At 47.6% G+C, this 14,171-nt stretch overlaps 1 protein-coding gene across 1 annotated transcript in view; it reads right to left on the bottom strand.

Moving 5' to 3' along the window:
* The window catches only part of LOC144098413 (nose resistant to fluoxetine protein 6-like), a 52,918-nt gene that overhangs the window by 32,717 nt on the left and 6,030 nt on the right, over nt 1-14,171 (bottom strand). Inside the window, exons 3-8 of the mRNA XM_077631025.1 lie at nt 12,414-12,525; nt 11,009-11,093; nt 10,804-10,895; nt 8,601-8,780; nt 3,020-3,113; nt 1,772-1,858 (exon numbers count right to left, since the gene is read on the bottom strand). Coding sequence (XP_077487151.1) covers nt 1,772-1,858; nt 3,020-3,113; nt 8,601-8,780; nt 10,804-10,895; nt 11,009-11,093; nt 12,414-12,525 — 650 coding nt within the window. The remainder of the gene's footprint in view (nt 1-1,771; nt 1,859-3,019; nt 3,114-8,600; nt 8,781-10,803; nt 10,896-11,008; nt 11,094-12,413; nt 12,526-14,171) is intronic.

Raw genomic sequence — 14,171 nt, forward strand, 5'->3', positions numbered from 1 at the left:
TGGATATAGGTAGGGATTGGACTTTTCGGTTTAAACCAAAAAAAAAAACGAGAAAGTACGCCGAATTCACTTTTCAAAATTCGGTTTTAACAGAGAAAATTCTGCATTTTTGGCTTGTAGGGTACAGCTAGCTGGCTGCTCAATGGTAGTTACACTCACGTAAAGTTGAAAATTCACTGAGTAGGGAAGCCAGGGGTGTGATGCGACGATGGTATTGTAGGATAAGCATGCGGAGTTGGGCGATTTGAGCTATTGCTCCGCTATAGCTTACACGTCTCTGCAGACCGGGAGGCATCATTTCCTCGCCGTCCTCAAGCTAAGCACTGTTTCATAACCATCATCACATGCTTATAGCAGTTAGTCGGTTAATTAGGTTAATCAAATGCAAGTACGACATTTACACGAAACCGCGAATGGGCGTCACGATAAAAGTATGCTTTGGCTAACGCGACGGTTGAGCGGCAGTTCCGTCGCTGCCATCAACACGCAGACCACGTGATGCGCAGCGTGACAACCCAACGATAACATGTCAGCCTAGATCTATTAGAAGTAACCTTTCAATTCCGTTTTGGTGTGCCGGCTTTCTAATTTAACTTCAGTTACGTACTCTTTTAATAAGGGCCGCAATTTTTTTCTACAAGCAGGACTTTAAGTATTACAATTTTTACGTTAATTACTGGTTAATAAATTGTTCAGGACGGCAGAAATACCAAGATAGACTTTAAATGACTTCTGACCGCAGAATTGCAGCATTAAGTCGGGGAAAAAAGTCAGTGTTTCATTCGTCGAAAATAATATTCGCTGAAAAAAATCGAAAGCAGCGTCCTGAAAGAAAATCCGAAAAAGTCCGCCTAATTTTCAAAAAATAAACACCGGAATATCCAACCTGTAGATACAGGCTACTGATAGCGCACAAAACTTCCACTGTTTAGCTTGCGTCGCCAGGCGTTCGCAGCCACGACTTGACGTACAGAAGCCCGAAAAAATTTAGTGAATACAGAAGCCCAGAAAATGTTGAATGTCCTAGCTGCACAACCGAACATGGAGGATTGGTTGCTTTACAGGGGCTTAACGTCCCAAACCGACTCAGGCTATGAGGGACGCCGTAGTGAAGGGCTCCGGAAATTTCGACCACCTAAGGTTCTTTAACGTGCACTGATATCGCACACTATACGGGCCTCTAGAATTTCGCCTCCATCGAAATTCAACCGCCGTGGCCGGGATCGAACCCGCGTCTTTCGGGCTGGCAACCTAGCGCCATAACCACCCAGCCACCGCGGCGGCTGTGAACATGGAGGAATTCACTGCGCAATAGCGTCGGCAATTTAACAGCAAAGCCTTGAGTTTGTGGCTACATGCTTAGGCTGACAAAAAAAAATTGGCTTGTTTGTGGTTTCTGCGTGCCGAAAACATTTGTGGGTACGTGTACGTCCCCAGGCGCGTAATTCCTTTTCAGATTTTTTTTTATTTCTAACTCTTCTCCTTTACAACCTCGTCTTTTATGCGAGTTATTTCACCCAATTTTAAATTACAGGCTCTACCAGCAGCACGCTTGAAATCTTGGTTTCCAGCGTGCTTTCAAGCCAGGGCACAGCTGACAAGATTATTCTCACATATTTCGAGCATAGGGCCGAGCGTCCCGCTGCTCTATCACACGGTCACTTTTTCTCATCAAATGAACTTCATATTTATGAACATTTGCAATACGGTTCAAACACTACTAACCCCACAAAACTGGGAATTCACATCGTTATATTTACGAACAACGAACCTGATATATCTCTTTACCACCAAAGAGATAACGGCACAAAGACTGGACCTTTTCTGCTTGCACACGACGGCAGCCAGCAGGAATCCACTGCAACGAAAACGTCCTTGAATGGAAAAGGTGTGCAACAATTTATACACGCAGCATTGCCATGTCGTCACAAGGTATGCGAAAATCAGCGCGAGCGTAGGTAGGGGATTTCTTCTTTAGAAAGTCTGACAGAAATGGTGCTTACACAAGCACTTCCTAATCTGGCTATCTTTCCTGCTTCGATGATTTCACGAGTGCGCTTGTCCTTGCTTCTCTAAAATAAAAGCTGTTGGAAGTTAGCGCTGTATGTGTCAAAACATTCTGTTGAATAAACATGGCGAAAAGCGCACCCATTAACCTTCTTTGGGCCTAAACCTGGCGCTTGATTAGCCGGCATCACGCTGGCCGCCATGATTGTCCAGAGAGAGCTTGTGCGCCGGTCAGCCCTTAACGCTCTTACGTTTGCTCTCCGCTTTCCGCAGCTGCGGAGTGGATGGCGGCGGCCGAAGGAAACAAAAAAAAAAGTTCCGCTATTCATCGCCGCCATTAAGTCCACTGATGAAGAGAGGCTCGCAGCGAGGAAGCGAACGGTCCACTCCGGAAGTCATAAGTGGCGTATTTTAGGCGCAGCGCAGATTCCTCGTGCTTGCAGCTGCTGCAGACAGTACCTCAACGAGCGCTTGCTGCATTTTCTTTACGCGCCTAGCGCACGTGCCTCGCTTCGCCTCTCTGAGAAGAGTAATTATTGTGTACACATTACACGGCTTTTTTTACAGGATGCCTTTCCTTGGAGGTACGCCAATTCGCTTCGCACAATGGAACGCTCATCTTGGAAATCTCCTCGGCACGTCTTTTTCTTGGTGGGCCGATGGGTACGTCGGTGTTCAGCGAAACATTGTGAATGCGATTTATAGGGCTTTTCATGCTCGATCAAACCAAAAGAATCACGTGCTTTCATTGCCGTTCTCACGGCGTCGTGATTCTATGCGGGTTCACCACTGTAAACGGTGAGAAACGTAAATAATTTTCACAACTGTATAGCGCAAAAGCATGTTATGTTCGAGAGCTTGCCGCAATGAAACAGCATTAGACCAACGCAGTTTTGCTGAGTGCCCAATTATTTCGGTTCGTAATTTTGGAGCCACGTGGATGCTGCAGTTTCCGCCTGCTCACGGTGATGGTACTATCATGCCTTGTAAAGACATCCATATTGGTACGCACCTCAGAAAGAAGAACGTGTCCAAGGCAGCGTAGCCCAGTCCTGCGAGTATGTTTTCCCAGCTTTCGGCATATATTATTGTGTTCACCATGCGAGCTGCAAGCATGGAAGGAAAATAGAGCTCAATTGGTTTCCTTAGGTTCTATTTCGGTCCTGCATTTTGAGCTGCAGGTAAACAGAGCCAAAGAACCGAAGCATAGAGATTCGTCTGTTTCCTTCGCATCCTCCTCGGTCTTACGGGCGCATGTGGCAGGTGGTATTAATCAGTTACTTTGTTTGTAAAGGAATTGAAGTTTTAACCTATGGTGTTGGAAGCAATGGGAACAAAAAAAATGGTAGGGGTTTAACGTAGCTAAACCGAGTACATGTACGAAAGCAGGGGACACTTAAGGTCCGCCTTAAGAGCTTTAGTGGGTTAATGCCCATATATGCAGAATTGGTCATCCTTTAGATCAAGGCAAGTCCTCGTACCGCTACCAGCGCAGTGGCGCTTCGGTTAAGCAATGCGCCACCGCAATGGCAGGTGGCTGTTTCTGTCACAGCCACCGGTACGTCTCATGAACAGTCGTTATATTAATTTACTGCCACCTGCCTCCCATTGGCTACAGGTGGCGTGACGCGCCTCCGAATTTACCCGACTAACTCGGGTTCGTTCGGAGCACAAGAGAAGATTTTTGCTCAGGTTTCGTGGGTCTGGAATAGTGCCTTCTCACTAAAAACTCCTTGACCATCAATGCGATTCATGCAGCGGATTATACGTTAGCATTAGTGCTCTCCCCCTTGACGAAGCAGCCGCTGCCGCTGACAGGTTTATACTGTGAGAGCGGGATGGTGTGGTCCAGTCCATCAATCACAGTATGACGCACCGTGCCCCCATCTCCACACCCTTCGACTCTGACTGGCGACCACGGTGTCCCTCTAGCCACTCGTAGCCTCCCACCCTCTTTACACTTTCCCAACTATCGGTCTCCGTCCCTCCTCTACCCTGTAATTGTTGAGGGGGATTTTCCTCTCTCCACTTTTCTTCCTGCTAACCGAGGCTTCACACGCCAACGCCGGACACTTCTTCGCGATAACGGGCGTTCTGATGCCAACGCATTAAAGGGACACTGAGGAGAAATTGAAGTTGGCTTGTATCGATAGAATACCAGCTCCTGATCACAAAAACGCCGCTCTTACTGAAAACAAAGCTTTTGTAAGGTAGAAAATAGCAAGAACCAAAATACAGTTATGCCACCACAGGCGAATCTCGCAAGTTCAAGCGTGGTGACGCCATAGGACAAGAGACGCCACCTTGTAGGAATTTTCCATCCTACTTGGTTTCGCGAATCTCTGAGGCCGACAAAGGTAGGTTGCGCAGATCAATATTGAAGTAAGTTTTGTTTTAAAACCAATAGTGCACTTTTATCACACAAGGAAGGCAGGCAAAAGACAACCTGAATGTTGGTAGCAAAGAAAACGGATGCTTGGCGGCGCCACAGGGGGCCAGGAGAGTTTCGATTTGTTATGGCGCTTCGCGTCTATGAGCTTTGCGTGCCCCGTGGTTTTGTTTTTGACGCGCTTCGATTTACAAGTGCCGAACAGCAGAGGAACTCCAAGTGCCGCTTCAAGGGCTAGTTCAAGGAGCCTGTTAAGGCTTGTCAGATGATCGTCACGGTCGATGAAAAGCTATGATGGCACGATGGTCGGTGATAGTACAAGGCAGCACTTGTGTATTCGCACGCTTGCCCGGCGAAACATTCCCGGCTGTGCCAGTCAACTTCAAACTACTTAACGGAAATCGTTTATTAGGGACGGGAGACAAGGTACAAGGCAGTTCAGAAAAATTTCTGATGGCCTAGCTCTGTTAGGCCAGGATATACCTAGCGAAAGCGCGGAGATTTCTGCATCAGAAGAGTGCATTCACTAGATGCGCCTATATTGACGGCTGTAACTTGAGCCGTCGTAGCGGAGCGGTAGCGTTCCCGCCTCAAACGCCGAATAATAATAATAATAATTGGTTTTTTGGGGGAAAGGAAATGGCGCAGTATCTGTCTCATATATCGTTGGACACCTGAACCGCGCCGTATGGGAAGGGATAAGGGAGGGAGTGAAAGAGGAAAGGAAGAAATAGGTGCCGTAGTGGAGGGCTCCAGAATAATTTTGACCACCTGGGGATCTTTAACGTGCACTGACATCGCACAGCACACGGGCGCCTTAGCGTTTTTCCTCCATAAAAACGCAGCCGCCGCGGTCGGGTTCGAACCCGGGAACTCCGGCTCAGTAGTCGAGCGCCCTAACCACTGAGCCACCGCGGCGGGTTCAAACGCCGAAGGCTCTGGTTCGATTCCGAACCTCGGCACCGGACTTCTTTTCTTTTATTTAGTGAGTGGGCGGGGGGCTTCAGTGGCTCCCATGGATGCCGCCGCTGAATAAGTTGGTTAGCGGTTAAGCGCAGGCTCTGTTAAGGCAACGTTTATGCTGCGGCGAGGCGCGCGCGCGCGCCCTGCACGGCGAAGTCACGTCGGTCAAAGCGAGACCCTCTATACTCCAACTGCGCTTAACCGCCGACGCGTTCGGCGGCTGCGGCGCACTCTGACCGCACTGGCGAATACTTGGAGCATGTCTCTATTTCGCGCAGAGTGCGCCAGCCACCGCCGGCCCGGCCAGACCGATTCGGCTCCGCGGCGAGGGGCGCGTTCTGTCGTCATTCAACAGCTTCGGCAGTTGAGCGGAACTGTTCTTTTCGAGCTCTCGGTTAAATTAGTCCATTCACAGTACACATCTCAAGGTACATCCAAGTTGGCGAGAGAGCCAGATCCAGTGGACTCGTTGGATCAAGCGGAAGCCGTTGAAGCGTCGTGCGCCGGCTTTGGTTTCAAGCCGCCGACTTTAAAGGCGACCGCCCTCGAGCACCCATTTGTTTTTTGTGGCAAAAAAATAAATAAATAACTTGGCCCATGCAACCGTGGGAGACCTCGACGCTGCCTGCTGCGCCGTGCAACCGCTCCGTTCAAGGAATCACAATCCGTTGGGCCCAAAGCCCCGGCCAGCCTCCGATGGGCGCAACGCACCCCTCGCGACTCCCCGCACTGCGGTTATGATATTTAGTTTGCAACGGCTGCTCTATGAGGAAGGGGGAAACAACCCGCCGGCACCTAACCTAACCGTGCTCCCTCAAAAGCATCGCACGCTCTGTGGGGCTGAGGTCGCTGAAATGCAGGCCAGAGTTTTTGCGAGAACTACGTCGTCGGGTTCGGGAACGGGATCCATCGTAACGCTGGCAAGACGTCGGTGCAAACGTAAACGAAGCGACGGTGGCGACCCCCGATAGATGCCTTCAACGTGCGGCGGCGGTAGCTTTCATTTCGGCATGTGCTAGACCGCACCGCTAGCCGCCAGAAATCACGGAGTCTCCGTTTACGTCACGTTTCACGTCACTCCGTTCTGTGTCGTCATAAGAGTTCTCCGTGTCGTCATAAGAGTTCTCGAGTTTGAATCACAGCGGCGGGAAAAAAATTTTCAACTTCGAATCCAAATTTCTTTGAAATAAATGCATCTTTCGCTCCTGGACAAGCGTCAACAAAGCCATGAAATACTGAACTATCAGATATTGCTAACAAAAAAATTTTGATAGGGTTCTCCTCAGTGTCCCTTTAAAAGAAGGAGGCAACGTTAAGGAAAAGCTGGCGCGGTGCACGCATTGATGGCGAGGGGAAATGCCGCTCGAGAAAGGCTGGCATAGGTTCCGAGGGCACGGGGCACATTTTCAAATGCAGGGAAGCTACTGCGCTGTGAGTGTACTGTCCGCTCGTGCTGCGCGCCCTTGTCGTGGCTGGCCCTTCTTCGTCGATGCGTCCCCCTCGAAAGGGCCATCGATGTTCGCCGACTGGAGTCCAGGTTCCGCGTGACTGAGATATGGGCCCCCTGAAGGACCTGATGTCGTGACGAGAGGCGACTTTTTCCGGAGGCGCGAGCCATCCTACAGGTCTCCAGTATTCTGCCGCTCATCGATTTCCTGCCGTCGAAACAGCGCCTGTCAATACATTACGCGATAAGCAGGAGTGGTTATAAACTAGCCGTTAGGGCATACTTCGCCCGTGCCGGTAATCTAAAATACAGGCTCTTTTAGAGCGAAAGATCTACTTCTCGCGGCACAACTTCCGATTTCGATGTGGATGAGACAATGACCTTCAATGCCTCACAAGGTCAAACCGAACTTCACTGCATGGTAATATGTCCTAAGCTATAGTAGTATTTCCACGTCATCATATAACTACGACCATTGGGTACCTGACATTGATTTTTGACCTTGACATTTGATTTGAGACAGTGGAAACCAAGCTTAACAGATTTCGCTCGTAAGCCTTGGTTCAAGCCCAGCCATTTTTTCGCGCTCAATTGAACAATAAAATAATAAGATCTCTCCCATTAAACTCATTCCTGGCAGAAATTAATGCCACATAATTTTATGCATTTTGTTGTCTCTACAGTGCATAGCTTTCATTTCTTTCATGTTACAGCAACTTTGATATATCATGCGTTTTCATTTTATATAAATTTCTTGTTCTGTTCCGTATTTGACGTCAATTGTTTTTATATATTTGTTGTATCTGCAATAAGTTCATTGGTTTGTGTGCCCCACTGGTACAATTGCCCCACATAGGGGCTGCAGTGTAAATAAATGAATCGATAAGTAAATAAGAGATGCAAACTGCCAGATATCAACACGAAATTCCTCTTAACTGCTTTTCACTGATAGGGATAACTGCTTACCAATAAACGGCTCCCGTAAGAGTGAGAAGAAAAAGAATGAAATTAATCTTTCATTCATTCGGCACCTGGTTGAGTCGTTTTCAAACTAAAGCCAGCCTCAGGAACATTTAAATAACTATCATGTTATAAGTAGAAAGCCAACAAACTTCATCGAAGAGAAAAAGCAAATTATTTTTTCGCTTGCGGCACACGCCTGATGTACTCCATTCTGCAGAGCGAACTTTTTTTTTTAGTTTCCGCTTTGGAAGTCCTACAGGCACTCACTATGCACCGCGGCTATGCATCTCTTGGTGCAGCGCAATTTACGGGGCATCGAGCCAAACTTTCAGGTACTAACGTTTCAAACGGACTAAGAAAAAAAGAGAAGAGAAGGAGAAGGAAGTGCGGCAGAAAGCGGTTCGCGTATAGAGGAAAGACGGGACTATAAATAAGCGTCTTTTGTTCATTGCACAACGCGCACCGTGCCCCCTGGCACAATTCGTATAGCCGCCTTAATACGCCATACGATTACGTTGGCCAGGAAACGTGCCAGCTCATTGATCAAGGAGTCAACAAGTGGCCAATGATAGCGCTCGCTACACGCCATGCCAAAGAGCTCCCGATGATTGGGACCACTTGGATGGGCGCAGAACGCTAAAAATCGCCGTCTTTCTGGTCGCCATATCTGGGCGTGCATCACATAGCAACTACGTGGACTAATCGCCCCCTTAGCTGTAGAGTGTTATGGGTCCGGCAGCTCTCGCTTTTGGGTCGCTTCTTCCGCGTCCAGCGTGAGGAGTGGGCTGTTCTCTGTTTTTTTTTTGCAGAAAGCGACGGCGCAATACGTACACCATACAACCGAGGTCGAGACGTAGCACCTTCCGATGACTATCCAGGTGAGGCTCAAGTACCGTACACCGTGCAGAAACCTCAGGCTGTACGAGTCAGTGCTGTCGTCTGCCGCAGGTTGCAGAATCATCCTGGTGTTTGAAACCACAGAAAATACCACCAGAAATGATAGCAGGCCACCTGGAAAAGGAAGGGAGAAAAAAAATGTTTAAAAAAATTCCGAACTAATCAGTGGTAGGCCTACATTACCCCACTATCAGAACCCATGCGTGCTTTAACGTGTTTCATTGTCATCTATACACACGAGGTAGGGCCGCTAAACAAACCTTTATACATTCGTTTCGTGTCATCAGTAGTAGGTCCACACATGGCAACAATGGTGACCTAGCGTCTACGTCACGTCTACTTAGTTCTGGGCGTCTAGGGGCGAGCTTTTTTTTCTTTCATGTTTCTCCACCGGTGGGGTCACGCGCACTAGGCGAGGCCTATAAGAAACGAGGAAGCCAGAGTTGGCACAAGCGCACACATTTGAGGCACGCGACGAATTGAGGGAGCGCATAAACCGCATACTTGCGCCGCCGCGCGGTGGCTGGAGATTTCGGTGCTGTAGGAAGCTGCGCCTCGCGACCACCTAGGTAGGAAGCGGAGCACGCCGCGGGCTCGATCCAGGCGGCCGTGCTGCGTTTTCCCATGGCCTCCGAGATTAACGACCATACCATTTGTTGGGCGAGTTGGTGCTCACGATAATCCATAACAGCGCGACAGACGGGACAGAGAAGAGAGGACACAACACCGAGCGCTGACTCACAACTAACTGTTGTGTCCTCTCTTCTCTGTCCCGTCTGTCGCGCTGCTATGGATTATCTCCGAGATTAACTACGCGCGTGCGCTTTGCAGGTAATCTCGGAGGTCATGGTCTTCCAAATGGTGGTTATTAGAACTCTACGGGGAGGCGCCCGCGTCTTTTCGTGGACATTGCAGATGCGGCTCTCGCGGCGAAAAGGCTGCGACGTTTTAAGGAGTCTCTCCGCGGTTATCCCGTGAGGATGTTCGGCATTCATTGCGGATAAAGGTTATCTCCCGTTAAGCGTCTCTAACGATAAATATTTGGTTTCTTCCTTGCGCTTCGCTCTGCGTACGAAATTAGCGCCAGTTTATGGCAACGCTGTCGTTGATCGTGTAGCACCAATTGCAAGCTAACGATTACAAAAGCAAGTGCAATTTGCATGTGATTCTACGATTCGCATGCCGGATAAAAGGAGTTTGCAGCGCCGTCAGCACGCGTCGGTGCAAACGCCCTCAGCGAAGGCATGTACTTGCTTACGTAAGTTCGAAAAGGCTGTCTGATAGTTGCTGCACTTTCTGCGAAACTTTGTTAAATTAAGAGATTGCACGTCTTCACAGAGTCTCTCTCTCATTTTCATGTATGTGTATAAAGAACAGGGGGTTTGCGATGAAAAAATCTTGCCCAAAAGACCCATGTTCCGGCTGAAGCGAACCCCTTCCACTAAATGCCCGTAAGTCCTAAAACTTTGCAGCGGAATGTCAAAATATATACTTCCACTTACAGCGCCATTACGGTGTGAGCGCTCGAGCTGACCGTAAGTGAAGTTGCAAGAGGTTTTTACTGAAATAAACTATGTGAAAAAAATGACAATTTTTGTTAAGTTCGACAGAAAAGTGATAGCGTTTTTTTTTTTTTTGCGTACTAGAATCCTTGCAGTTATCCACTTGTCATTCGTTGGCTTTTCGTATGTTTCCGCGCAGGTAAAGGTCGTTGAAATTTTGTGTTCACGTCCACGCATATGTATAGACGGGGCACATGAGTGTTTCCAACACCGTGCCTATATACACAATGGCGCCGGAGAGATACCCTGTACGCTTTTACTGCCTTTCGTTGCTTTCCGATTAACTTCACTCGGTCGGGATTTGTTAAATGCCCCGAGTTGGATTCACCATGCGCCGTAAAAGGTGTCCCGTGAAGAAGTCTTCTCAATAAAGACGTGTTACGAATTTTCGCGCAAAGGCCTATTTGCGCGGTTAAAACTTGCGCCATGCCATTCACCGCGGAGACTGCGTTAACGGTTTTTTGAGTGGAAAAAATAAGTGGTTGAATGTGATTAAATTTTCGCACGCATTTATTGCAAACGCATGGTTGAGATGCTACGTGGTTTTTAAAAAGGCGCGCTGCGCATCGACTTACCGGTATTACAAGATTTGTCATTCCCTCGTGAACGCTTCACATCCACATAACTTCCGAGTATGATAGTGAGTGCTAGAGTCGCCAAAAATGCGCTGCAAAGGAACACCGAAATAAAAGTAGCGTAATAAATGGTCCAGTTCCAGTTCCATGAATTTCATTTCAGTGCTTCGCTCAAGATTTGCCAAGCTGTGTGCTACGAACTCACGCGATCATGAGCTGCGCCTTCGTCCATCCAGGAGGGATTGCGGTGACGCAGTTCGAGACAGCGATATCTACAACGGGCGGAAGAACTGGAAAAAGAAGCGAGAGAGACAGTGGATGCCGAAATTAACCAAATATTGTTGTCACTAACTGAACAAAAATGTTGCATTTCTATGAACAGCTAAAATCTGAAATGTTTACTCCGCAAATGCCATAAACAGGCAATTTGGCGGTAAATAATGTCGCCACCTTGATTTTTCCTTCCAAGAAAACGTATTTCCACCGTGCCATTTGCATTCTCATCCCGCATAATTGTCGAATTCACGGCCAAAAATAAACAGCGCAGTGAACAAACACAGGCGCCAATCAAAACGGAACTAAACAGAAAGACAATTGAAACTATCTAAATCACAGCGAAAATAGGAAAATAAATTAAACCAACTAAACTAACCCCGTGATACGCAGGGTTCAACTGCTGCACGGATGCTGCTGTTGATGACGGGCTACTGCGCCTTTATTCCACCCTTCTTTTTCGTGAGGGAGCTCTCACAGAAACCCGTGCATGTATTCTATCGAAGGTGTTTTAATCTTTTTTCCCTTACTATTTCTTTCTCTTGTCGCAATATTACCTACATAACATAGATAACCTATGATCGTACCTACGCGGACATGTATGCTGTGTATGCTGTACATGACCATGTGTACGGTGAGCGCTTACAAAGACATGGGCACTCGTTATTTTTATCCAGGTGGCTACTAGGGATACTGCTACCACTGCCTGTGAAACCCTTGAGCAATTGCTCACTGCAGTTTCGCAGTACAACACATAACCCCAAAAATGCTGATCATAATAATTTGCAAAGTTCGGTTAAGTATTTACGTTAGTACATATCATGTTTTCGGCTCTCGTCACTATAAAAGTGTTTTCCACAAAACTTTACCCTTTTGATTCCTATGCGATTTCGTGAAAGAACTTGATCTATACACTAAAATCGCTTGTGAATGATGACTCTAGTAATAATTACTTTAGTATGCAAGAAGAAAAAAAATTAGGCCCAGTGGGCCAAAGTACAATGATTTAGTACCGGGTACATTCTCGCATGAGGTGATTTCAGAACTTTTAACGTTGGCATAATGATACGGTTGAAGAGGAAAATGCGTGTTTCCAAAAAAGGCACATTAATGAAGAGGAGTAAAAACCACCCCAAAATATTTCAAACGAATGCGTTAGTTCAAAACAATGATATCTTAACAACCACATAACATATGCATGCATATCTATTTCCATGTGGTCGTCGCAATCGCCTTTATGTTAAAGGTTGTTGACGCATGCGCACAGATTTAACACTGACTAAAGTTCTACGTACAGCTGGCTTGGACGAAGCAAGCTTAGGTATGCAATAACTTACCAGCCTTTATCAGCGATTGAATTTCTTGATCACTGCAGGCATCGATCGCACAGATCCCGATGCTCAAAAACGGCGCTCCTGGCCCCTTAATATGATCGCTGAATTTTTTAATCTGTGGGAAGAAAGAAATTGCGTTTATATCTAAACTGCAGACTCTCATCATGCATGCCCTTAAGCAAACTTTACCAGGAAATTGGGACACGAGCTTCTAGTTCTCTTGACTGCCACCAGGTGGCACATGACTTTGAACACTCAAAAATAGCGCGTTGACATCATCTGTGGCGTAAGGAAGTAGTTGAATGACCGAGCTGCTGCAGAAGAGAACGTAATCGGCCTCTAGGCTTATCGGTACTGGCTGGGGGCTGTCCCGGTAATTCCTGGTAATAAGAGAAAGAGGTTGTAGGGCCAATGGTACTCGATTCTGTTCAGCCGCTCGCCACTTGTTTGAGGCTGCGCGAACAAAACGAATCTATTAAAACCGGCATGCCTAAACGTCCCCGACTCTCCAGAGTGAACTCTGCTTCAGAGAGGTGCTAAGTGCTAAGGGTCCCTGTTATAGCTAGTTGTTTAATTTTCCAGAAATGGTTTCCCGGAAGGGACATTACGGATGCCCATCTAGGGATACAATTTTAAAGAAGTGCAGTCATTGCAGCAGAGGGGTCTGAAACTTAGCTTTACACGGGCCAGTAGCCAAAAGAGAAAAGATAAGAAAGGGGAGAGGAAATCGCACCTCTCATGTCATATATGACTGCTTGAATAGTGCAGGTAAGGCGATTGCTAATCCAAGATTTCCGCACAAAGTATCGCTATCAGCGTACTTACAAAGTAAAACAGGGTGAGCTATAGACCGGCTGGTGGGAAACCGTGAACACCGATCATGAGATGGAAACGAATGGATAAGAAACTAAGATACTAATGGCCCAGCGCATCCGGACCAAAGGTTGAAATCATTGGGGCCACCAAGCCGGACGATAAAGCTGCGTGGCCCGCATGTCGCTTGAGGTCCGAGCGTTTGAGACCACTTCTGTAGAAGTTCAGCCCTACCCACGACAGTTTGCAGAACGGGACTTACCGGAGACACAGGAGCGCGTCGCTTCTCTGTAGGGTTTCTACCTATGATCGCTTAGGGAGCACCTATACTGGAACTGTAGGCCTTTCCGGACCTCTCGCAGTATTAGCGCTTTCTTTTGGAGTCTCGAGCGGCCATTGCACGTGCGTATAGTGAGTGTCTGACGTGACCACTCCTCTTGGGCGCTTCGTACGCCTCGCGCGTTTCGTTGACGAAGATTAGCTGTTTCAGCCGTTTTTTTTTCCTATGGAGGACAGGATAAGCCATGCCACACCGCCATATGTTATTATTAACCACACAATGCTTCGTATCGTCATTCACTTGCGCCAATATGCAAGGTTGTCCTGACAATCACCATGCCTCTGTTTAGAGCAGCTAGAGTTGGAGATGCCAGAGCCGAAATCATTCTGTTTAACTTGTCTACAGAATGTCCATTTATGAGATGTTCATTTCACTGACCGCTCGTTAGCTGCGTGCCGCGCGTCGGTCGCTCCATACCCGAGCCCCATTAGTTCACATTCAATGGTGTGAAAGTGGAGCTATTCCAGATGCTGAAAGCATTGTGTCAGAGCGACTCAGTGCACTGAAAGGAGACTGCATGCACCGACTGGAGCATACTTATGCATTTCTCTTTTCAGAAGTAAAACGTATTCAACTTGACTTTTGCTAGGCTGTCACTCGAACACTGA

Source organism: Amblyomma americanum, chromosome 1 (assembly GCF_052857255.1).
Source record: "Amblyomma americanum isolate KBUSLIRL-KWMA chromosome 1, ASM5285725v1, whole genome shotgun sequence".
In the NCBI taxonomy this organism is placed as follows: Eukaryota; Metazoa; Arthropoda; class Arachnida; order Ixodida; family Ixodidae; genus Amblyomma; species Amblyomma americanum.